This window comes from Agrilus planipennis, unplaced genomic scaffold (genome assembly GCF_000699045.2).
Source record: "Agrilus planipennis isolate EAB-ADULT unplaced genomic scaffold, Apla_2.0 scaffold32, whole genome shotgun sequence".
Taxonomy (NCBI): domain Eukaryota; kingdom Metazoa; phylum Arthropoda; class Insecta; order Coleoptera; family Buprestidae; genus Agrilus; species Agrilus planipennis.
Genome location: NW_020439506.1, coordinates 1,506,346 through 1,530,770, shown reverse-complemented (window position 1 = coordinate 1,530,770; position 24,425 = coordinate 1,506,346). Strand labels below are relative to the sequence as shown.

General features: G+C 34.2%; 2 protein-coding genes across 2 annotated transcripts in view; one reads left to right on the top strand and one right to left on the bottom strand.

The window, feature by feature from the left end:
* Nucleotides 1-8,044, top strand: part of LOC108733645 (sushi, von Willebrand factor type A, EGF and pentraxin domain-containing protein 1) — a 34,881-nt gene extending 26,837 nt beyond the window's left edge. Inside the window, exons 4-15 of the mRNA XM_025979183.1 lie at nucleotides 251-400; nucleotides 3,843-4,019; nucleotides 4,086-4,384; nucleotides 4,450-4,684; nucleotides 4,750-4,923; nucleotides 5,468-5,647; nucleotides 5,711-5,950; nucleotides 6,014-6,193; nucleotides 6,263-6,436; nucleotides 6,495-6,671; nucleotides 6,749-6,857; nucleotides 7,393-8,044. Of these exons, the coding sequence (XP_025834968.1) occupies nucleotides 251-400; nucleotides 3,843-4,019; nucleotides 4,086-4,384; nucleotides 4,450-4,684; nucleotides 4,750-4,923; nucleotides 5,468-5,647; nucleotides 5,711-5,950; nucleotides 6,014-6,193; nucleotides 6,263-6,436; nucleotides 6,495-6,671; nucleotides 6,749-6,857; nucleotides 7,393-7,669 (2,372 nt within the window). The 3' untranslated portion in view covers nucleotides 7,670-8,044. The remainder of the gene's footprint in view (nucleotides 1-250; nucleotides 401-3,842; nucleotides 4,020-4,085; nucleotides 4,385-4,449; nucleotides 4,685-4,749; nucleotides 4,924-5,467; nucleotides 5,648-5,710; nucleotides 5,951-6,013; nucleotides 6,194-6,262; nucleotides 6,437-6,494; nucleotides 6,672-6,748; nucleotides 6,858-7,392) is intronic.
* Nucleotides 8,045-12,580: 4,536 nt separating this feature from the next.
* LOC108733683 lies at nucleotides 12,581-20,414 on the bottom strand. The gene is made up of 5 exons (XM_018464957.1): nucleotides 20,330-20,414; nucleotides 18,790-18,998; nucleotides 18,543-18,718; nucleotides 13,104-13,270; nucleotides 12,581-13,048 (listed from the first exon to the last, which is right to left on the bottom strand). Exons 2-5 carry the CDS (start codon nucleotides 18,980-18,982, stop codon nucleotides 12,841-12,843), a joined length of 744 nt encoding a protein of 247 aa, XP_018320459.1. The 5' UTR covers nucleotides 18,983-18,998; nucleotides 20,330-20,414; the 3' UTR covers nucleotides 12,581-12,840.
* Nucleotides 20,415-24,425: the final 4,011 nt, after the last annotated feature.

The following is a 24,425-nucleotide window of genomic DNA, read 5'->3' as shown; positions in this document are numbered from 1 at the left end:
TTCTTGAATACAATTAAAAAATATAATTAGTAAAAGAACAAACTTGGGAAAAAGAAACTACGAGAAAGTGGTACAATTTTCTTTTTAATTATTTTTTTTTTAATAAACTAATATCCCAGATTCATAGAATAAGAATCATTTATAACAATTAGCACAAAAATGTTGGAAAAAACTAGTCATATCCAATTCCAAAAAGATGATTTATATGTATTTCTAAAACTTGTTCTTTAATGGGTACCATTATCTGTAGGCGAACTAATTTCACGTCCATCATGGGGCAAAGATCAACCCAACAACTACAATGGTGAACAAAACTGCGTCGTGTTAGATGGAGGTCGCAGCTGGCTTTGGAATGATGTAGGATGCAATCTAGATTACTTACACTGGATATGTCAGCATTGTAAGTGAGATTCTTTTATGCAGAAATAATCTACTAACACCTACTCAAAAATGTTACAATTTTAAAATGTTATAAGTATTTACCTGCTTATAGAAATAACTAATTTTAGTATTGTTTTTTTGATTAAATTAACGATCGCATTTACAAAGTGTTATTAACTAATTCTTAAAACTTACTTACTGTACATTATTAAGAAAAGAAAGAGTACCTACAAGCCACTACAATAAATGAGTTTCTCCAGAAATAAAACGTAACCACCTTAACCATTACAAATCGCATCATCTTAATTTATTTGCTATAACCACAACTGCTTTTCTTTTTTTTATTAATTGATTAATACAATCATTATAAAATATTTGGTACTTGATTGCTTCTGAAGTAGCAGAAAATTAGTTTTGTTGCATTGATGATAAAAATATAATTTTCCTTTAAGGATGCTTGAGAGGTATGCGAAAACGGTACGAAACGAATAAAAATTTAATAGAACGCTTATCATTCAATTCTAAAGCTTCTCTAAAAATTACAAACCGATTCACTAAACCGTTAGAAACTTCTTACAATTAAAAGAAAATGTAATTTTACACGTAATCTTATTCGTTGATTGAACAGATTAAATGTATTTTTATTAACAGAACGAAAAAAGCTACCGGACATTTCAAACGTTTATAATAATTAACATGAACTCCAAACAACTAGTTTAGCATAAATTTATTCAAATTCAATAAACGGTTTTCGAGAAAATTATGAAAAACTGGTCGAAAATCTAGTATTCATTTGATAAATTAATTAATTTACAAATAATAATACAGAAAATATTCTTTTGTTTCAAAGTTAAAATCAAGACATATCCACTGTCAAAGGTTATTTAAAAATTTTCCATATTATTTGCTTTCTCTTATTTTCTTCAAAACTTTTGGTGAAATTTTCTGTTTTCTCTCAAAGTATATACATTTTCTTAGTATAGATACTACAGTCCATTTATCCGAACAAACTTTTCTGAATTAAAAGTTATTTGTTTTTTTAATTTACAAACATGTCGTTCCATTGAGTAATCTCTAGTTTTGTTTCATAATTTTATAGTTTATTTTTTCATCGAAGGGTAGGTAATAAAATTAAACCTCCTGTTTTTTTCCCGTTACAAAATAAGGCGGAATTTCTTCTGTCATCATCATAAGGTCCTCAGTTCTAGGAGACGTGCCTTCACTTTTTCCTATTCTGAACTAATCTTCGCATTTTCCTAAAACTAGATCATCCCACATCCTTAACTATTTGCGAACAGTAATCTATCTACCAATACTCCTCTTAACTTTCGTTTCTGCCTCTAATATGTCTCTGAGCAGACCTTCATGCCTGAGAAGGTGTCCTACTAACCTATCTCGCCTATTTTTTTATTGATTTCCATAGAGTCCTCTGTTTTCCTATTCTTTCTAATACCTCTTCATTTCTAACCTCATCCGTTCGCCGTTAACCACATTTCAAATGTTCGAACCTTTTCTTTTCAGCCGCGCTCACCGTCTATGTTTCGCACCCGTACAGCGCCGCGCTCCAAGCATACACCTTTAACAATCTTTTTCGAATTTCTAAATTAACCTTTCGCGAACATAAAAGTGACTTCTTTTTATTGAAGACAATTCGACCCTACACTATCCTCTGCTTTATATCCCTACTACTCCTTCCGTCCTGACTTATCTGACTTCCTAGATACCTAAAATCAGTCACTTCTTCTAATCTGTCGTCTCATATCTTTATATTCTCTCTTTCCCTACTGTTTCTTCCCTTGCATACCAGTATTTTTGTTTTACTTTATTTATTTTAATAAGAACATAAAATAAACTAGCCTTGTTATTCAGCATTTAAACATACTGAGTTTTCAGTCATACTTTGGCGGCTTTTTAACATTTCTACACAAATTTTTTAATCAAAATCATGCAGGGTTATTCACAACTATATCAATAGTATTCTCTGTATGCCCGTTTTACGATCATATTTCGCAATATTGACCCAATTCGGGGTGTTTCACGCGGGATTTCGGTTTATCTGAAATATTCATTATCCGAACCGACACCGTCCCGGTCATTTCGGATAAACGGGAGTATACTATATTTATTTACCTCATGGTATGCTTTAATACATAATTATTCACGAATTTCTAATTTTAAGTACTTTTGTCTACGATTCTACCTCCCAAACATCGTTAAACAAAAGACACAGAAATATAAGTTTTATTCAGTAACAAGCCACACAAATAGTGTAAAATCTATCTTAAGTGAAAGTATAAAACACTTTCGATTTTGCGAAACAAAATAAATACTTTATCACGAAATACCTCGGGTAATTGTACTGAATCAACTTAGCATTGTAAGTAACTTTCAATCTTTATTATACATGTTTGCACAACCATCCTCAAAACTCAAAAAAATTAAATACATGTCGCTAATACAAAATTAATGGAATAGAAATAAAGTACATATTATTATTCTTTATTAAAATCAGTTACAATTCAACAACCCAATTTTTATCCTATTATTATCTACACGAAATCAACGTAGGGCACTCTTAAATTGATTACATTGTTTTCTTCGAACAAAATATCCCTAAAACAAAATACCCCAAGACAAAACATCATTTACTATTGATTTCAGCTTTTGACTTTCAGTATTTTTAAATTCCCTTCACTATTTTCAAATTCCTTTCATTAATTTGATATCGCCATATTTTCCTGGAAAATGAACACATTTTTACATTTACTCATTTACATTAATTAAATAATTATTAATGAACAAAAATTATATGCATAATAAATTTTATTGGCATTGTAAAATAATAATTCATAAGGTAGGTATGACAAAGTAAAAACAATAGAAATTAAATAATGGATTTATTTATTAATGCAGCAATTATCGAAATACACTTAGGTAAACTAACAAGAATAATGTAGATAATCTGTACAGTGATATTAATAATGTTGTAAAAACTACAAAATTCATAATAAGCAGTGAAAGCTTATAAAAAACAAATTTAGTACTTACACTTACAGCTTTTTATTAGTGATATTTTGTTCGGGGATGTTTTGTCGAGCATTTGTTGTCGGGGGATGAAATATCATGGGACCAAAGCCCTACACCGTCTACCCAAACTCTACCCTCATTCCCTGTCTTAAATTTCTCTATAACACTTACATACACACTCTCTCTCTCCTTCTAAATGCTTTGATACCCAAACCCTTTGCCAATCCCTCTTCAAATCTTCTCGAGATCCACCACATATCTAGACACTTCTCTTTTTCTAAAATCCTCCCCCCTTATTATTTCCCTACATCTGTTCCTTATCAATTCCCCTACATTCATCTCCTCCCTGAACCACTCTGTCATCTCTGTCACTTGTTCCTAATTGATTTTTAATATCTTTAATAGAAATAAAGTACAAAGTGTATTTATTTTAGCACCCTTATTTTGTGGTAGTCCCGACAAAAAACTAAACACAACAATAGTAGGGAACAATTACGAAGTAGGGTCTCAAATTCAATACAATTGTCCAATCGGTCACAGACTCATAGGAATCGAGAACAGAACCTGCGAGAAAAATGGTTTTTGGTCTGGAGAGGCACCATCTTGCAGATGTACGTTAAACAAAACCAGTTTAAAATTATTTTTTATCAACATTACATACTAACTATCACCTACAGTTGTCGATTGTGGATCCCTAAACGATCTCAAGCATGGATCTGTCACATTAATTGATAATAGAACAACATTTGCTGCCAAAGCTCATTACACTTGTCATGAAAATTACACCCTGATTGGACATGAGTATCGAACTTGTGGTAAAGATGGTCTTTGGAGCGATCAAGCTCCGCAATGTTTGTTTGATTGGTGCCCAGATCCACCAGAAACCAATGGAGGTGTAGTGGTCACTTCTGGCAAAAGAACTGGTGACACCGCAACATATTCTTGCCAATCAGGATACATCCTCTTTGGACAATCGGTATGCTTTAGGATAAAATATAATTTTCTTTTTCTAAAGTTCATTATTGATTTACGGAACCAAAGGTGTTATCGTGTGGACTGGGAGGACAGTGGTCCGGAAAAGCACCAACATGTAAGTACGTAGATTGTGGTGCACCCCCAAATATTGATAATGGACGATACGAACTTATAAACGGTACCACATCCGTGGAAAGTATTATACGATACACCTGTGATAACGATTATTGGTTAGAAGGGGAAAAGACCCAAAAGTGTACACGGGAAGGGAAATGGTCTGCTGATGCACCCTCTTGCCTTTGTAAGTTTAAAAGAACTTCATAAAGGGGTTGAAGTTTTTAAATGATTTGATTTTGTTATATGTAGTAATATCATGTGAAGAACCAGAAGTACCAGCGGGTAGTTTTGTTGTTGGCTACGACTTCAACGTCCACTCGACCATAGAATACCATTGTGAAGTTGGTCATATTCTTAGAGGTGAATCCCAACGGACTTGCGACATCGACGGCGAGTGGACAGGGTCAGTGCCATTCTGTGAATGTAAGTCAAGATAATCCATGTTGATAAGTAAAGTAAAAGGGACACTAACTTTAAAAAAAATGCATTACTTAATATAGTAAACAGATACGGGTCTAACTTTTAGATTAATGCTATGGTCGTAAAGAGACAAAACACGTAATAATAAATGTTGAAATCTCTTCTTTTCAATTGTGTAATTACTTATGCCCAAATTTTCTAAAAAAAATTTAGCGAGCAAGAAAGCTTCAAAAATCATTTTTTTGTGTTTTTTAATAATTTTGTTTTCGCAACCTAAACTAGAAAGTTTGACTTTGGAACATTAATTTTCTTCGATATTTCTAAACGGAGATATTCTGCCTTAAAAGCAAAAGAAATTGGAAGCATGATCGACTGAAAATTAAATATTTCAAGCCTTAATTAGCATTTCTTTTCCGTCTCCTTCCCATGGTTGATCACAAACATAACCCATTTTTGAATGTAGTAATTGCTGTCAGAAAGTGTCCCTTTTAATCGTTTGAACGATTGTAGATAAACAATAATAAATTTATTTCTCTTTTTCTCAAAGATATTGACTGTGGGAAGGTTCCCACAATGCTATATGGTAGTGTAACGTACACAAATGATACCACGTATCTGGGTAGTGAAATTTCTTACAGTTGCGTCAGAAATTATAGACTTGTAGGAGTACCGAAGAGGTACTGTCAAGAGAGCAAGATGTGGAGCGATTCCGCTCCAAAATGTGAAGGTATTGGACACCAATTAAAAATCCAATAGGAATTAATATCATTCATTGTTCATCTTCTTCTAGAAATAAGATGTCCAGAACCTATTTTGGCAGAGCACAGCATTCTTTCTGTCACTGGAAACGACAGAATGTATGGAAGAACATTAATAAGGACTTCAGAAACCACAAGTGCTGCTTCAACCACGTATAAAATTGGAGCTATTGTAAAATACAGATGCGAAAGAGGTTACAAAGTTGTCGGAGAACCTTTAAGTACTTGTGAAGATACAGGAAAATGGAGTGGTGACACCCCACAATGTGTTTGTAAGTTTTACAGTTTCCAAATAAGGAAACAAATGTGATTTTACCTTTTCCTCTTTCGTTTAGATGTTGATTGTGGCCCTCCAGAAAATATTGCAAATGGTAAAGTGACCATGGTTTCAAATGCTACCTACTATGGAGCGCTTGCACTATACTATTGTGATACTAATTATGAACTGGATGGAGTCTCAAGAAGACTGTGTCAAGAAAATGGAACATGGAGTCTAGATCCACCAGTTTGTAAAGGTGAGTGGGTATCTTATACTTGTTAAACTTACTTCAATCGAAAATCATTTTTCTTTTATTCCCTTCCAGAAATACAGTGCAAAGATCCAGATGTTTTGGAAGGAGTTATGGTAAGCGTGAGTACCTACAGTGTTGGTGGAATCGCCCATTACTCTTGCCCAAGAGGTCATACTATGCAAGGAAACTCGACAAGAACATGTTTGATCAAAGGGAACTGGAGTGAAAGGGCACCAACGTGCATACGTAAGTTAAATGTTTTTATTGACTTTTGACTTGTTAATTACAAATACATTTTTTTCAGCTGTTGACTGTAAGAATCCAGGAACGATAGAAAATGGAAGAGTTTTGGTAATGAATGGTACAACATATAACAGTGCCATTGAATACCACTGTATTCCACATTTCCAAAGAATAGGACCATATTTAAGGAAATGTCTGGAAAATGGCGAATGGTCTGGGGAAGAGCCACGGTGTGAACGTAAGTTAAAACTTTTAATTCCGTAGGTATGTTTTTTTTAACAATTAAGTGATTTTCTTTGTTTTTGTTTTGTACAGTGGCAGTTGAAGATACTCAAGACAATTCAACAATTGGTACTAACATTGGGATTGGTGCAGGAATCGTTGTCTTCCTGCTTATCCTCTTGGGTATTATTTACCTTAAACTGTAAGTGATCTCGTTTGTTTTCGTTTTTATTTGTTATTCTATTGAATAAAGAAATTCGAAGTGATCAGTATTCTATCGAAACTGTCAAACGCGGATCGCGATTTTGATCTTGTTGGATCTCATCAGCGCGTCGCAGACAGTTTTGACAGGACACAGAACAATGTAGCATTGTACTACAGATGGCGTTTACCGCGCCATTTGTAGGATTTCATAAAACGTACTGTGTTAAGGCATCATGTAAAGTTGCTCTGTGTTCTGTCAAAACTGTGTGCGACGCGCTGATGAGATCCAACAAGATCGAAATCGCGATCCGTGTTTGGCAGTTTCGACAGAATACTAACCACTTCGAATTTCTTTGTTCAATTTTGATAACGTGCCTATCACATAGAGGTGAGCAAGTTGATATCCATTTATTTAAATGGACCTTGTTGAGCATAACGAATTCCAGTAACTTGTAGCACTGAACTACAGATGGCGTTTACCGCGCAATTTGTAGGATTTCATATTATTCTATTGTTCTATTGTTAATTTATAGTCGCCGTGCTACTCCAGTGAAAAACACCGAAAACGTGGTGGGCTCTGAAAGAAAAGAAGACAGAAACGCAGCTGTCATGAGCTACGCAACTCTCAGTGATCGAAATGGTTACATGCATGGTCCAATGCCTCCGGACATTTACGAAAACATCCACGATGATAACATGTACGATTCCCCATACGAAGAGACCAGCAGGGACAGCGGAACTTACGAACCTGAACCTGTGGGGAAAACAAATGGAGCCATGGTAACAATCAACGGAGTGGCTGTACGATGAACAAAATAAAATGAGGACATTCTTATTGATATTGTTTTCAAATACGTCTAAGCAAAATGGTGTATAGAAACTGTTTTGTTTTTGTTGTTACCACAATATGGAAGTCGGTTGAGTGACGTAAATGTGCAATGGATGAAGTGGTCTATTAAGACTGATAAAAAATAACAAACGTGGGGCTTTTAGGCAGAGGTAAGTAATAAAAGCAAAAACCATCGCAAATATTAAATGTGATTTCTTGAGCATACTGTTTTAAAAACTTATGTACAAAATAATCGTAAACAGAGAGAGTTTATATAGGGTTTCTTAATTTAATAGTAAAAAAACATTCAAAATAAAAACAGGGAGACTGTGGTAAATTAACAAATAAATAAAACAGAAGACTCAGCCCAACTACCACTAACACAATTTTACTAAGCGGACACGTGTTTCGCCCAGTTTAAATGTAGGCATTATCGAAGCGAGACTGGTTCTAAATTTTTTTTTTGTTTAGTTTATTCTCGAGGAGGGGAAATCTTCAAAAGACACCCCTTGAAAAGGGGTAGTGTCGGATTCGCCGAAGCGCCTACCGACTAAAACCCCTCCTCGAGTAGGGATGTCAACCCGAAAGTTGTTACTCTCAAGGGAAGATTTTGGCTAGATTGGGAAGGGAGAGAGATTGAAGTGGGGTGGGGAGTGTTTCTGGGGGAATTATGTGGATGTGAGTAGGTGCCCCATTACGAAAGTAGGGTGGGGACTCGCGCTAAAAATCGAAACTAGTATTGAGCAAAATGAACCACTCGAACCTATAATGAGCAAAAGTGTACAGCTCGAAGTTTTTAAATTTAAAATTTTCTCCTATTTATAAGGGCGGGGGTTGAACACCGAAAAGGAAAGGTAGTGGAAAGTAGAAGAGGGGTTGGGAGGGAAATTTGAATACATTCAATGCCATTTGTAAAATGTTTAAAAAACCAATACTGTTGGCCTAAGAAAAATAACTTTACAAATGTATGCTTCAACAAACAAGTAAGGAATGGATTTAAACGAAATGTGTGTGTTAGATAACCGTTAATACATCTAGAATTAGCTCATGCTTCACGACAAAATGCTTAATCCGAGGGAAAAAAAAGGAAAAAAAATTAGCAAACGTGTTCAATAACCGCAGTTGGGAAAACTTAATAAGAATAATAATAAATTGTGTTAGTGGTAATTGGAGTGAGTCTCCTATTTTATACATTTGTAAAAGAAGATTGTTATTATTAGTAAAATTACGCAATAAAATTTAAATTTATTTACTGTATAACAAAATAAGTGTTTCCACGCTTTAACGTGGTACAATATCAATAACGATCGATTCGAAAGGGCCTATAAAAGAAATAGAGCCCATACAGGCCTGTGTGAATAATAGTCCAATCATTTTAGACGTATGAAAATGTGACGTCTGATCCAACAAAGTAGATGCTTCTTTCATTGTTTTTTTAATTGTTTTATTTTGGTGTTTTAAAAAGATATTAAAGATTGAGAAAGAGATCACTGCAGCATGAAAAATTATTCTAAGTCAAAATTCACTAAAGAAAGTTTTCTGCGTTTTGTATAACTTAGAGGTCATCGAAAGTTACTATAAGAATGGAAGATAATTAAGTTTCCCAAACAAATAATCCCTTCAGAAGGAAAAGTAAAACCAGTAAAGCTAAACATTAGGGCATCCGAAATATTGATAATATATACAGGGTGTTCCACCTAAGGCGCTTTCGTTTATAACTCTATTATACATTTAAAAAAAAAAATTTTTATAAGTGGTGTGGAATCACATAGTGTATATAACAGAAAATATTTTCAGTCATACAGGGTGCTCCATTTCTTCGGGACTCTATCTAACTGCGTAATTTTAAATATAAAATATAACAGGCTGATTCTGTTATATTTTTGGATTCTTTAATTACTTTTAGGTCAATTTTGTTAACAGTTCGCTGTACCTATCTGTAGTAGTTTTTAAGATATTCAACTGTTTTTGAAAAAAATTACACATTTTGCCCATAGCAAAAAAGGTACGGTAATGCCTGCTTAAACGAACTGTCCAAACCGCATGTTTTCAGCTTTTTTGCTTTAGATGTCAATTGGTTTTATTAAAACAGCTGAAATTATCTCAAAAACTACTAGAGATAGGTACAGCGAACTGTTAAACAGAGAAACAAAAAATGTAAAAATATACAGTGGTCCATTTAAAATAACGAAGTAAGGTAGCGTCCAAAAGAAATGAAGCACCCTGTATGACTGAAAACATTTTCTGTATATACATCAACTAATTCCATACGACTTTTATGAAGACATGTTCTTTATTAAAAGTATAATAACAGAGTTATGGAGGAAACCGGTTTAGGTGGAACACCCTGTATATGATTGTCAAGGTTTGAAACTTGGTAGTCTCACCTATGAAATGGAACAGTAAAAAACCCTGGTCAAGGCGGATACTTTTGCACACCATAATCGGACCTACCCTACCTCTATCCTAATACAAACTAACTTGACCTAGGCTAGTTGGGGTAGGGTAAGTTATAAATGGTAAAAGTCCTCGCTAGCCCTGGAGGTTTTTTTCCGGTCCATCTTAAAGCTGAAACTGCCATGTTTCAAACCTTGCCTAATACATATCTGAAATATCTAAGACTGTCGGGTTCCGTATCAGGCAAAATTCGTAACGTAATATAATTTCAGACGGATAATAATATAGGAAAATTAGTAATTTTTTAATTAGGAAGATAATGTATTAAGTGCCTCTTCTTTATTTTTAAAATGACAAGGTAAAGATTCTGGATTTTATTGCATTAACTTACAAGATTAACGCCAATTTCAAAATAAATAATAAAAGTTGTAATCAAGAACGTTAAGAAAGTATGTAAGTAATAATTTAATAATAACTCAAATTCAAAATTATTGCCGGCATGTTGGTTACATACATACATGAGATTTTAGAAAAGCTTTGCAATTTATTGTGAATAATATGTACTGTTTTATTATTAAACAAAAAAAGCTATATAGACTATTCTCCTTTGGATTATTTTAAGTATTTTTCAAACCTACAAAACAATTAATTTTTTTGTATTTCCAGAAATTGCATTTATCTAATAAATTTAAATCAACTCGTAAAATTTTTATGACTTATGTGTGGTAACTCCTTCTATTAATAATGACATAATTGTTGTTGTTAATTACACTTTGCACTTGTCATTCTATGTGATAAAAATATCCGTTACTTCATTTTAAGTTTATAATTGGATTGTTAGTGTAGATTTACAGTTTTACCAAAGACTATCACGTACGATTTTACAAATAAAAGTGTTCGATAGATAAGGTACTGAAAAAAATGCAGGTATAGCTAGTTCTAAATCTCATGAGCCTTTACATGCGCGTGAGGCAGACCTTACTGCATTCGTATTGCACATTACAAAAACATTGATTCGACCGTTAATCGTGCCTCACTATACAACCACGGATGGAGCTTCAAATAAACAGAAATCAAATTTTGTCACTGCTCAACCCAAGGACCATGAGATTCTGAACTACCACTAGCAAAAGTTTTGTAATTACTTTAAAATTATCATTTTGTTCTAGTTAAATACACGTAATGTACGTTATATTTATGTAAAGAAACAAAAAACGAAAATAAAATTTGTATATAAATAAAATTACCTATACATGTAACATATCATTTATGTTATAGTTTTTATCAAGTAGATATAATGTATTTTTATATTCTAACTTTTGTGTAAATATTTTTTTTAAGTATTATAGCGCATATCTCTCTAAATAATGTCACATTTAAAAAACTATTTAAGTTTTACAATATGTATAGACAGTTTCAAAATAAATCCATGTTACATAATTAATGTTTCACTATAGCACTTACAATTATATACCGGGTGATAGTAAAACAATACGTGCAAAACAAGGTAAGTTAATTGAAGGCAATAGTCTAGACCAGGGATGGCGAACCAATGGCACGCGTGCCGTTAGTGGCACGCGACACAATATTTTGGGCACGTCACTAATATCAATCATAAAGTTTAGTTCAATATAGATCCAAAACTTTATTGAAACAAGGAAACTAATTGAAACAGAAAGATTGGCAGGTAATACAAGTGAAAATGCTAATAACAAAATTTTGGAAACATGAAATGTGTTACCAAACACTTTTAATTGTTTGAAGAAGCTGGCTTATGCTATTTTAACAACGTTTTTCCCTCAACCTATGCCTGCGAGTCATTATTTTCAGAGATGAATAACATTAAAAACTTGGTTAGAAATCGTTTGACAGAACTCCAGTTTAGCATGCATTCTGCTAAAAGTAACATTTTACAACCCTAATCTAATCTGCAACAACAAAAGTAACACTAATTTTACTTTAATTTAAATTACACGTAAAGTTTAAACATTGCAAAATGTTCCTATTTTTTTGTAGTAAATAAAAAAGTTTAAGTTGATATTATTATTATTTTCCCAATAATCACATAGACAAAATTATTTGATGGCACGTCTTTGACCTGATTAAACTTTTCTTTATAAAAATGGCACGTCGATACATAAAGGTTCGCCATCCCTGGTCTAGGCGATGGGACTATCGTTCAGACGGTGATGGTGATGGTCGACGGGGAGGGGGAGATTCAAGGACTCAACGTGGGAGAGGTAAAGTGGTGGAGGGGAAGTGGATACTAAAAATTAAAACGGTAAGTAAGTAATGGAGGCACAGGGGCTAGGGGTAAAAATCATTTTTTATTTAAATTTAGTATAAGAATAATTTTAAATAATTGGCAATTTTGTGCAGACAAGGGTGAAGTTAAGCACACGGAGGGTGGGTGGGGGAGGTGCTTAACTGATACTTAACCGTGCATTGTCAAGTAATAAGTGAGACTTCAAAAATTTTAATTTTTACCCTCCGTCTCCCACGCCTCCACTTCACCGCCCTTTTTTACAATGGGGATGAAGTTTTTATACCCCTCTATTACCACCCCTCAACCCATACCTCTCCTTCCTCCCTTTCGACCTCATCCATCCTTACCACCCCCTCCACTCTTTCCACCGCCGTCTGAACGATCGTACCACCATATAGTCGTTTGCCATTTTTGTTTTTACCCTCCACCTACCCCGCCAGCAGTTTTTATCAATAGGAATGAAGTCCTTGGAGACCCAATATGCACAATTTATTCAAATAACATGTACATGTTCTTTAATGATTTCGTATGATTTTCAATTCCAGGAAAAGATATTTTTGGATTCTGCGACTCTATTTCTTTGTGGGTCATTTCGCACAACACCTTGAATCCGCATTTTGCGGCCAATTTTTGAGAAATAATAGAAGTAAAAGATGTCACAGTTGCTTTCAAACCAAGTGTCTTACACAAGGGTTCCCTAAAAGTAAAATGACCTTTAATCCCAATATTATCGCATGCAACGTACTCCTTACCTAGCTTTCAGAATCTGTAATCCTAAATTCTGTCCCCGGAATTCCGGTAGAACCAACAGTCCCATCGCAGTTAAATATTCGTCAATTTTTAGCGTTTCAAAGGGATCTTTAGCATTTGTTACGTGATTAAGAGCTCCGATAATTCTTTTTGAAATTTCCGATTTGAACTGCATTAAAAGATAATTATAATGATCATGAAAATAATTATGCACAAAGCAGTCATTCACCCAAAAAAATTAATGACCTAGAAGTCTGTTGTCTCATGACAGGGTTAGGACATTAAAACTGAATATTTATAAGTGTTTTAATCAAAGGTGCGGTAGATTCAACATACCTTTTAAGTCATAGAATTATTTTTACTAATTTTTTGATTGAAGCTCAAAAAGTTGTCAGATTCACATTTCAGTTAGAACAACCAGATCATTTAGAATAATCACTACGTCTATCTGGATTTTATAGACAGTTAACACAATGATTCACAGTAAGAGCGGATAATCCAGAACCGGATCTTCTGACCAAGAAGACTTCCGGCAAAAATTAATTTTTGTGAATCCAATGCAGCGAGCTTTGATGTAAGTTTGTTTTACAGAAAAGAATTTTTAAGCGTTTAATATAGAATTACAAACTTTTTACGAGATAAACTCAAAATGGGTGTACAAAGTTTGAACTCAACATCAAAAAAAATTCTCAGAAACCTTCTAGAGAAAACGAATATTACAAAATAATAAACATACCAAAAAATTGATTCTGCTGTATCCATCTGATCACATGTCTAAGTTCTAAGCGCTTCTTACCCAGTTAGAGATATTATTTGATATATGATCTTGAATTTTGGCGAAACTCTTATACAAACTAAAGTGGGTGGATCGGCTTGCGAGTTTCGATGATTTAGGGAGCCGGACCATAGTTTTAAACATAATGGAGGGGTTCTTAAAGAGAAATCAAACTATGACAAGTCGCTGAAATAGAGCAGCAGCCCTTTCAGTACTCAAGGTGGCAGAAATCACGAGGATCGATATGGCATTCTGATGCACAATACTGCGATGTTGAAGACAACGAGAAACCACCACATTATGATCCCGAGAAGAACGTATCGCACAATTAAATGATGGCGTCCTCTGAGGTAAAAAAACTCCGGACGTAAACCAGTCCCCCATTTGGATGTCCGGGCGGGTCATTCACCCAAAAAAATTAATGACCTAGAAGTCTGTTGTCTCATGACAGGGTTAGGACATTAAAACTGAATATTTATAAGTGTTTTAATCAAAGGTGCGGTAGATTCAACATACCTTTTAAGTCATAGAATTATTTTTACTAATTTTTTGATTGAAGCTCAAAAAGTTGTCAGATTCACATTTCAGTTAGAACAACCAGATCATTTAGAATAATCACTACGTCTATCTGGATTTTATAGACAGTTAACACAATGATTCACAGTAAGAGCGGATAATCCAGAACCGGATCTTCTGACCAAGAAGACTTCCGGCAAAAATTAATTTTTGTGAATCCAATGCAGCGAGCTTTGATGTAAGTTTGTTTTACAGAAAAGAATTTTTAAGCGTTTAATATAGAATTACAAACTTTTTACGAGATAAACTCAAAATGGGTGTACAAAGTTTGAACTCAACATCAAAAAAAATTCTCAGAAACCTTCTAGAGAAAACGAATATTACAAAATAATAAACATACCAAAAAATTGATTCTGCTGTATCCATCTGATCACATGTCTAAGTTCTAAGCGCTTCTTACCCAGTTAGAGATATTATTTGATATATGATCTTGAATTTTGGCGAAACTCTTATACAAACTAAAGTGGGTGGATCGGCTTGCGAGTTTCGATGATTTAGGGAGCCGGACCATAGTTTTAAACATAATGGAGGGGTTCTTAAAGAGAAATCAAACTATGACAAGTCGCTGAAATAGAGCAGCAGCCCTTTCAGTACTCAAGGTGGCAGAAATCACGAGGATCGATATGGCATTCTGATGCACAATACTGCGATGTTGAAGACAACGAGAAACCACCACATTATGATCCCGAGAAGAACGTATCGCACAATTAAATGATGGCGTCCTCTGAGGTAAAAAAACTCCGGACGTAAACCAGTCCCCCATTTGGATGTCCGGGCGGGGACTACCTCCGGGGATGTCATCAATAAGTGCAATAAGGGTAGGTGCAATATTTCACGAGTCAGAGCGTGGAATGTTAATACAATGAGGCAAGTAGAGAAATTAGAAAATTTAAAAGTAGAGATATAGTAGGTATTACCGTGGGCAGTGAAGGTTAGAAATGGAGAGGTATTAGGAAGTATAAGGGAAACGAGGAGTTCATAACAAATAGGCGAGATAGGTTGGTAGGGCACCTTCTTAGGCATGGATGGCTAGTCGGAAACATGTTACAGGCTGAAATAGAAGTAAGAGGAGTAGAAGTAGTCCTAGATTAGATTACTGTTCGCAGATTGTTAAGGATGTGGGATGATCTAGTTTTAAGGAAATTCAAACATTAACTCAGGATAGAAAGGAGTGGAGGATGGAGGTCATGTCCAACCAGTCTTAGGACTGACGATCTTATGATGATGATGATCTTCTATGCAAAATATCATAAATTTAACTGCTAAATATGAAATAACTGTTGGGGAAGCGTTTCTTTTTTGTCAGCTAATATTTACAGCGAGTTTTTCGGTGACTTCGAATGAAAAAGAATTTAATTTACTTAAAATAGTTGTTAAAGATTTAACCAGAACCATCATTAAAGAGGAGAGACATGATGCCATAATGATGATAAAAAGCAAGAAAGACTTTTGCGATGCTCTAGACCCAAACAATATGGTGATTTATGAACAAAACTTAAACACAAGCAAATTCTATATTAACTTATTATATTAGGTACTTCTTTTATAAATATTAATACTTTTTTTTCAGGTTTTTCGATCTGATGTGGGATGAAATTATGTTGATTGAACATCAATCTTTGATAATTATTTTTTATCTATAAATGCATATTTTTGAGCGTATGTGTGTGTAAAACTTTAGTTGAAAAAATAAAGTAAAGTAATTGGTTATTCGGATGTGTCTCCCCTCCCCAAAACAGAGTACTTTGCTAGGGGCCTGTTGAAAAACATTTGAGGCACCACTCCGTATCTCAGTGCCGAAAATGGAATACCCTGTACATTTTTTGTATGTCAATTCCACTACACTGTTTATAATTACAACAGATAAGTTTTTCAAAAAAAAAAACAAAAGTAGTTAACTATTTGCGAACAGTAATCTAATCCACGTCTACATCTACCCCTCCTAACTCCCATTTCTACCTATAATATGTCTCTAACTAAACCTTCATGCCTGAGAAGGTATCCCACTAATCTATCTCGCCTATTTCTTATTGACTTCCATAGAGTCCTCTGTTCTCCTATTCTCTCCAATACCTCTTCATTTCTAACTTTCTCTATCCAAGGTATCCTCATCATTCGACTGTAAGACCACATTTCGAACGCTTTATGACATTCTGGAACCAGAGTTGAAAAAAATTAACTCATCTAGAATTTACAATGTCGACGAAACAGGCATAATGGCAGTTCAACACAAACACACTAAAATTATTGGTCTAAAAGGTAAAAAACAAACTGGAACTTTAATAACTCCAGAAAGAGGTTCGCTATGCAAACTGTCGTGCTATGCATGAACGCTAACGGGCATTATGTACCTCCCAATGATTTTTCCCCGGAAAAATTGAAAGCGGAGCACCCCTTAGATCTATTGGAAAATGGCATCCTTCTGGTTGGATTCAGTTTAACTTCTTGATGATTAATGATTTTAATTTTGGATGTACATTACTCATATACAAAAAAATTTGGACGTAATCAATAAAAATCGTGCAAATCACATAACTTTAATATGCCTGTCACCCCACTCAACAAACAAACTACAACCCTTGATGTAGCCTTAATAGCACCTCTAAAAACCTACTATTGCCAAGAAATTGAAAACTGGTTAAAGTCTAACCCTGGAAGAACAGTTTCACCCTATCAAAATGCTAGCTTGTTAGGAATGGCTGACGTAAGAGCAGCGTCAATGGGAATTTCTATAAATGGCTTTAGAAAATGCGGTATTACACGAAATATTATTCTGAAAATTCATTTTTGAATTTTTTACCCACTACACGCTACCTCAAATTAATGAGGGAAAAATTGTTGCTGTTGTCACACCCCCGCCGGGAATCGAACCCGGGACCTTTCGCTTTACGCACCAATGTTCTGACCACTAAGCTACGAGAGATGACAACAGCAACCACCACCAACCGACCTACACGGCTAACGATCCGTCGAACTAATGTAACTATATACACTGAATATACTATGATTAAACATACATACAATTTAGACATCTTTTCGAAGTGAGTTAGTTTAATATGAAATATTATTCTGAAAATTCATTTTTGAATCTTATACCCACTACACGCTACCTCAAATTAATGAAGGAAAAATTGTTGCTGTTGTCACATTAGTACGACGGATCGTTAACCTTGTAGGTCGGTTGGTCGTGGTTGCTGTTGTCACCTCTCGTAGTTTAGTGGTCAGAACATTGGTGCGTAAAGCCAAAGGTCCCGGGTTCGATTCCCGGCGGGGGTGTGACAACAGCAACAATTTTTCCCTCATTAATTTGAGGTAGTGTGTAGTGGGTAAAAAATTCAGAAATGAATTTTCAGAATAATATTTCATATTAAACTAACTCACTTCTAAAAGATATCTAAATTATATGTATGTTTAATCATAGTATATTCAGTATATAGTTACATTAGTTCGACGGATCGTTAACCTTGTAGGTCGGTTGGTCGTGGTTGTTGTTGTCACCTCTCGTAGTTTAGTGGTCAGAACATTGGTGCGTAAAGCCAAAGGTCCCGGGTTCGATTCCCGGCGGGGGTGTGACAACAGCAACAATTTTTCCCTCATTAATTTGAGGTAGCGTGTAGCGGGTATAAAATTCAAAAATGAATTTTCAGAATAATATTTCATATTAAACTAACTCACTTCGAAAAGATGTCTAAATTGTATGTATGTTTAATGGCGGTATTACACCTTTTAATCGTAACATATTTTGCCATCCACGAAAAATTAGAAATTTCTCTACAGGATTATGTCATCAGGGAAGAAAAACCTTCGGAAACGAATACCAAGAAAGAGACAACCCACACTACAGTTGATAAATCCAAAACAAACGTCGTCATTTTACAAAATGTTTTGATTCAAGATAACGTAAAAACTATCTTGCATTATATTGGCAGTAAGCGAATTATTCGAAAGATTTGGAACATTTAAGTGTCGAACAGGTAAGTAAAACAACATACTTCAAGGTTACTGGGTACATTGGGGGTGAACTGTTTTGGCATAATTAGGTTAGGTTATTTTTAGTTATTTATTAGCCGAAATTGAGAAAGTAACTCACTTCCGTTTTTTTTTTATCTCCCTTATATGAAATTGCGGTCATATTTAATCCTGCCACAATAGGTTTTCCTTTAGGATCAGGATTTTCCATGAAGCATATGAGTGCAACCTTGTCCTTAAGACATTCTGTCCACAACAACACCATATCTTCAAAAAATTGTGGGTCTGCTTTTGCGTCTGATATAAATAAAACAATATTCAAAACTTTTTCGGTAAATTTCGAAACGGAATGAGATTATGATAGATACTTGAATATCTGCATAAGGGCTCTTCGTTTATAAAGTAATCGCACATCATTGCGATTGCAGACTGATAATACTCTTCCGGAATGTCTTGAACCCAAAATTTCGGTAAAACTCCATTTACTTCCTTTTTCCCAGTGAATTTATGCCAAATTGACGGAAATGGTACATTTTCCTGCCTTTTCCAGCGCTGAGCCATTATTTTGCGATACAATCTACAAGTCACTTACTTACGCATACAAATCAAAAAAAAAATGCACGTGACGTAGAACTACGCTTGTTATATTGTCTTTTCATAATTTTATTTGTTTGTCATATTTCTTTTCTGCTTCGCCTTGAACATGACAAAAATAAAGAGTCATGTAATTTATTATCATCTAGGCATGTCATGCTTACTAATTTTCCTTATCACTTATCTGAGCCTAGATAAGGAACAATCAATTTTAGGTTTTTGCTTGTAAATGCATTTTAATATTAGATAACAAGCGTGAATAATTAGAAATAATTGTAATTTGTAGATAGTTTCTGCTCATCAGTCCCTACAACTTTTGCATTAAACTTTTTTCCAACCACCCTGTATATGTACACTATCTCGATAAAATTTGTTGTTCTACCTTAAGTTTCGTAGGGTAACTGACTTCCAAACAGCATCATATGGAACTTCGATTAATGTTTAGTTTACGATTAGTTATCACCCATCACCCGATATTCAAGGATTGAAATTTGTTTTTTAAAAAAATGATTTATATAGGGCGTTTCTGAGATAAGTAGCAAGCTGTAAAGGATGTTAACTAGATGCAATAGAGAATCACATGGTGGGTAATAAGGAGTGTGTTACACGACCGTAAGTCCAATCCAGCGCCTAGGAAAATGTTCATTTTGAAACTCACACACTGATCTTGTAATGTTTTCGAATGCACCATCACGTTGGAAAAAAGGCGGCGATATGGTTGGGGCATTGCACTAACATTGTTTTCACATTGTTCGTAGATTAATATCAAATTCTCTGTCGTACTAAACGCCATCGTAACAATTACTATTCTATACTGACTTATGACAGTGTCACATTGGCCTACTGTCAACCACTTACTTTGGCTTCATACATACATACAATCACACTTAATTTAATATAACAAATAACAACTAATGCAAGAATACAAAAATACAGAAAAAAGCAACACAGATGCTGCCAATTACCAGCTAAATCCCTGCATAATCGTACCAGGATCGTACTGTAGCTTCAAATATTATCGAATTCTCGAAAATGGAGAACTTTCGAAAAACTAGTATTTACTTAATTTCCTTGTACCTTATCACCTCTTGCAAAGGTGCTACTTATTTCAGAAACACCCTCTATATATGCTCGCTGTCGGTGTTTGGTTCATTATTTTACGGTTTTCACCTCAATAAACCGCTTATACCATAAACGCGTAAATATATGTGTAGGCACTGTAGTTCTACGTCAGGAATTACCCGAAATTTAAAAAATATTAATATGTTTCCAGTAAATAAAATTCCTAATCAATTCTATTAGTTTTATGCTCACCAGAAGAACACATAAACTTTAGACTCGTTTAATTCACACCTTCTGTTCATACACATGTAAATAGACTAGTCGTAAATGCAATACGAATCATTTTATTTATATAGGTAATACGTAAGTGCATTTTTTCAACCACTATCAGAATTATCGTTATCAAATAATTGTTGCTTTATGTGATAGATAGTTTTCAACATGCTACAGCAATCCCTACTCTTGTTACTAGTTGATATCATATATTATGCTTATTGTGTTTACATAGGAAAATATAAATACAATATATATGTATGAGTGTATGTACTTCAACTTATTAATTAACGCATTAATTGTTACGTACGGATTCAAAGTTGTTTCGAATAGATCCAGAAAAAATCCACCGAAAAAAAAAACAGGACACCAAAAGAAATTCTCTTTGAAAAAAGCTCTTAGAAAAAGTTCCCCTCTAAAGAAAATTCCCAGAAAACTATTCTCAAAATAAATAAATGAAGTCAATAGTTCCACTAATTTTTGATACCTAAGCATAAATAATAAACATTTTTTATCTTCCATAAAGCATATAGAGAATGGGTTAAAGTCAATCTCGGATGTTGTAGAATTTATTGGTGCAACTTTTAAGTAACAATGGGTTGGTACGTAAAAAATGTTCAAAAGTATATGAGTAAAAAGTTATTTCAAAAGCTAATTGACTTTTTCTACAACAAACCTGCGAATGTTGTGGGTTCATTACTGCTACGTGTGTTGTCCATCAACCATGCATTTAATTTTTCTATGCCAAACCAATCATGGTAAAGTTTAGATTTTAGGGAGTCCGACAATTTTCTCTATCAACAGCTTCTAAAAGTAAAATAGGACGAAACAGAATTTGAAATGAATATGTAGAACTGTTCAGATCATATCAATATTTGAATTTAACAAACTATCATTATAGACGATAGTCAGGTAATCTGTTTGTATAGGCTTTCAGGATCACAACAGATGTTTGTATCACAGGAAATTAGGTTTTTCTAATAGCAAACTTTCCTGTCATTAAAATGAAATTACAATTGCTTTCTTCTACTTGAACACAGCAGGACATACGATTCAATACTCCCAAATTTACATTTTATTCTGGTTCTATTGTCCTGCCTTATCTTTACCTATTTATGTCTTCGTGCAATAGATTCTTGTAAATTTGTAATCGCTTATGTACAGATACATATGTACGATACATACTGTTGTTCCACCACTCACCCTTTCCACCCTCCTTATCCCCACACAACCACTCATCTTAAATTATATATTTGTTTGTAAATATGAGAGACGAGAGTCTTGATCCAGCCTTCAACGAATAAATTGGTAATTAGACATTTGTATTTTTTATTTTGCACTTTTCATCATCATCATAATAATTTTTATTGTACTTTGTGTGTAACTCGAACTTGATTCGAAAATTAAATTCTCCCGAACTTTTGAGAATTAAAACAAGAACATTAAGGGCAGTTAGATCCAATACTCGGAGTTCCTACAAAACTATGTTTAAATATCACTTCTTCTTCTACCGCAACGGTCTCTACTGTGACTTAGTCACGGCTGCCCTTCACTACCTTGTGTGAGGGTAGTGCCCCTTCTATATACTCATCTTAAGTTTTATCATTTTATCTTGTCCTCATATTTTTATCTCATTTAATACCTTAGTCATCACCATCATCGTCATAAGGTCTTGGAATTCCACTTCTCTCTAACTCCAGCCAATCTTCTCATTTTTCGAACAACCTACATCTCTAACCATTTGCGAACAGTAATATATAATTTAGGTCTACCCCGACCCTTCTTAACTCCTGTTTCTGCATCCGATATGTCTCTAACCAGCTCTTCATATCGGGGAAGGTGACCTACCAACCTATCTCGCCTATTTCCTACTGATTTCATCAACATCCTCTGTTCTTTTACTCTTTTTAGTAATTTCCAACATTTTGTATCCATAACATTTTCAGCATCCTCCTATAACACCGTATGTTGAACGCTTCCAACATTTTGTTTTCCGCAACGCCCACCGTCCACAATGAATGCCCATATAAAGCCATGCTCCAAACATACACTTTTGATAATCATTTTCGAATATCTAAATTAACTGATTTCGAACACAAGAGTAGTTCCTATTTGTTAAAAGCAAAGCTACTCTGGGCTATGCTTATATTATTAATATTTTATTATTCTAGAATTACATTATACTCATACTAATGTCTTACCAATCGTTCCGTATTCATACAAGGTAAAACAGAAATAAATAACCTAAAGGTGTAGGGAATGGGCGCCTCCTACACCCCTTCTCACCCACCATATGCCTTACTCTACACAAAATTGTCATATTATCCTGTACTAAATTAAAAAAAAATAAATTTTGTACACCCTCCCCTTGAGCCTCCGTTTTGTCACCAGCAACTTCCACTAGTTTTTAAGGTTGTTCAAGGTCAGCCCTACCCTCCCCTCTCCACCCATCATCACCATCGTGCGAGCAACCATCGCATCATCTAGACGTTTACAATCATCATTTTCAGCCTCCATTGCCCCCGCCACCACTTCACCGTCCCGACTTATTATCAATAAAGATAAAGCCCCTGGACTTCCTCCAACACCCTCAACTTCCTACACCCCCGTCCGAACGACGGTCCCATCATCTATGGGGCCTATACAAGTGCCATAAATAAAAAGCAATAACACACACGGGAAAAGTTTGAAGAAATCTATATATTAGAAAATATATTATTATTAAAGCGAAAACAGCGCATAAAACATCTAAAAATGCTTCATAACTGAAAATCGATTCTATAATTATTCCTAAATAACCAAATTTGCCTACTGTAACAGAGACCCCATCTGCTTTGTACACATAAGTCCCTGTTTAGATAAGCAGCGAGAGATTAAATTCACATAGCTACACATTATTTATTGTAAAACGTCTCATTGTCATAAAGTAAGATAATTTTATCTTTTTACCTATTATTACTGTTTATTCATTATTTTAAGTAAACGTCAAGTATCCTAATGCCAATTGCGGTTTGTAACAATCCGGCTTAATGTTTAGTAACATGTTTATAAAGGCTCTAAAAACCGCTTGGGTAAAATAATAATAAAATGAGTCATTTTTTTAATTTAATGACTTATCTGCTACCAGATCTAACCTTTAATTATTAAACAAATTTTTTCCTTGAACTGTGATAACATAATTATTTGAAAATGTATATTTATGATATGGTTTAGAACAAAGAATCTAAATAGTCATTTTAGGGCAAATGGATAGAAAACAGGAAATAATTTACATTCTACATATGTATCTATATCGTGTCTGTATATCCACTTCAACAATAACAAAATTATTATTGATAATTATTAAAAAGACGGAGTCATTGTTTACTTCAGATATGATAGTGACGTGCTAGAAGTTTCCCTGGCTACTTCAGGACTTTTTCGATGGGATTACTTCTTTTTCAGTGAATTACTGCTATTTCTATGAAATATTAACTTGAAATTCTTATCCCAGAGACGAAAACTAAACAATAAAGTTAGAAGAACACTATTTAAAAAAAGACATTATACATATAACCAGAAACATAGAATCTTTATGAGCAAGAAAAAGACAAATATTTGTTATTAAATTTTTTTTTCAACGTAAAATACTTTTGGGAGAACAAGTACTAAAAATGTTTTAAGACATCTTCTTTAAATAAAGAATTGAAATGTGATCAACATCATCGATAAATAACATCAGAAAATTAATTTCTGAAAGTGGTTAGAAATAATTACTAACTGGAAGGGGGGAACGATCTAGTTTTACGGTTTAATCCTTAATCCATTATCTACTGATAATAAAAATAAAAAAATTGTTGTGTCCCCTCTCCGAGTTCGATTTGTAACTCGAAATCTCAATTGGCAATCTAATCTGACCTAACGTAACATAGCCCGATCCTAACCTAACCCAACGCAATTAAAAAAAAAGGACAAGACTACTCATTTCGTTCGCGTTGTCTTTATCTATAATAACCATATGTACTAATCAGCGGAATAATAAAAAAAACAATTGTGTGGTTTTATGAAACCACAATGCAAGTGAAATCCAATACTC

Bases quoted from the DNA above. Each gene is read 5' to 3' on its own strand.
- LOC108733683 (XM_018464957.1), bottom strand. From the start codon at position 18,982: ATGGCTCAGCGCTGGAAAAGGCAGGAAAATGTACCATTTCCGTCAATT. The intron at 18,719-18,789 runs GTATCTATCATA...TATTTATATCAG, and splicing joins GCCCTTATGCAGATATTCAA to ACGCAAAAGCAGACCCACAA. The intron at 13,049-13,103 runs GTAAGGAGTACG...TTTTACTTTTAG, and splicing joins TTACAGATTCTGAAAGCTAG to GGAACCCTTGTGTAAGACAC.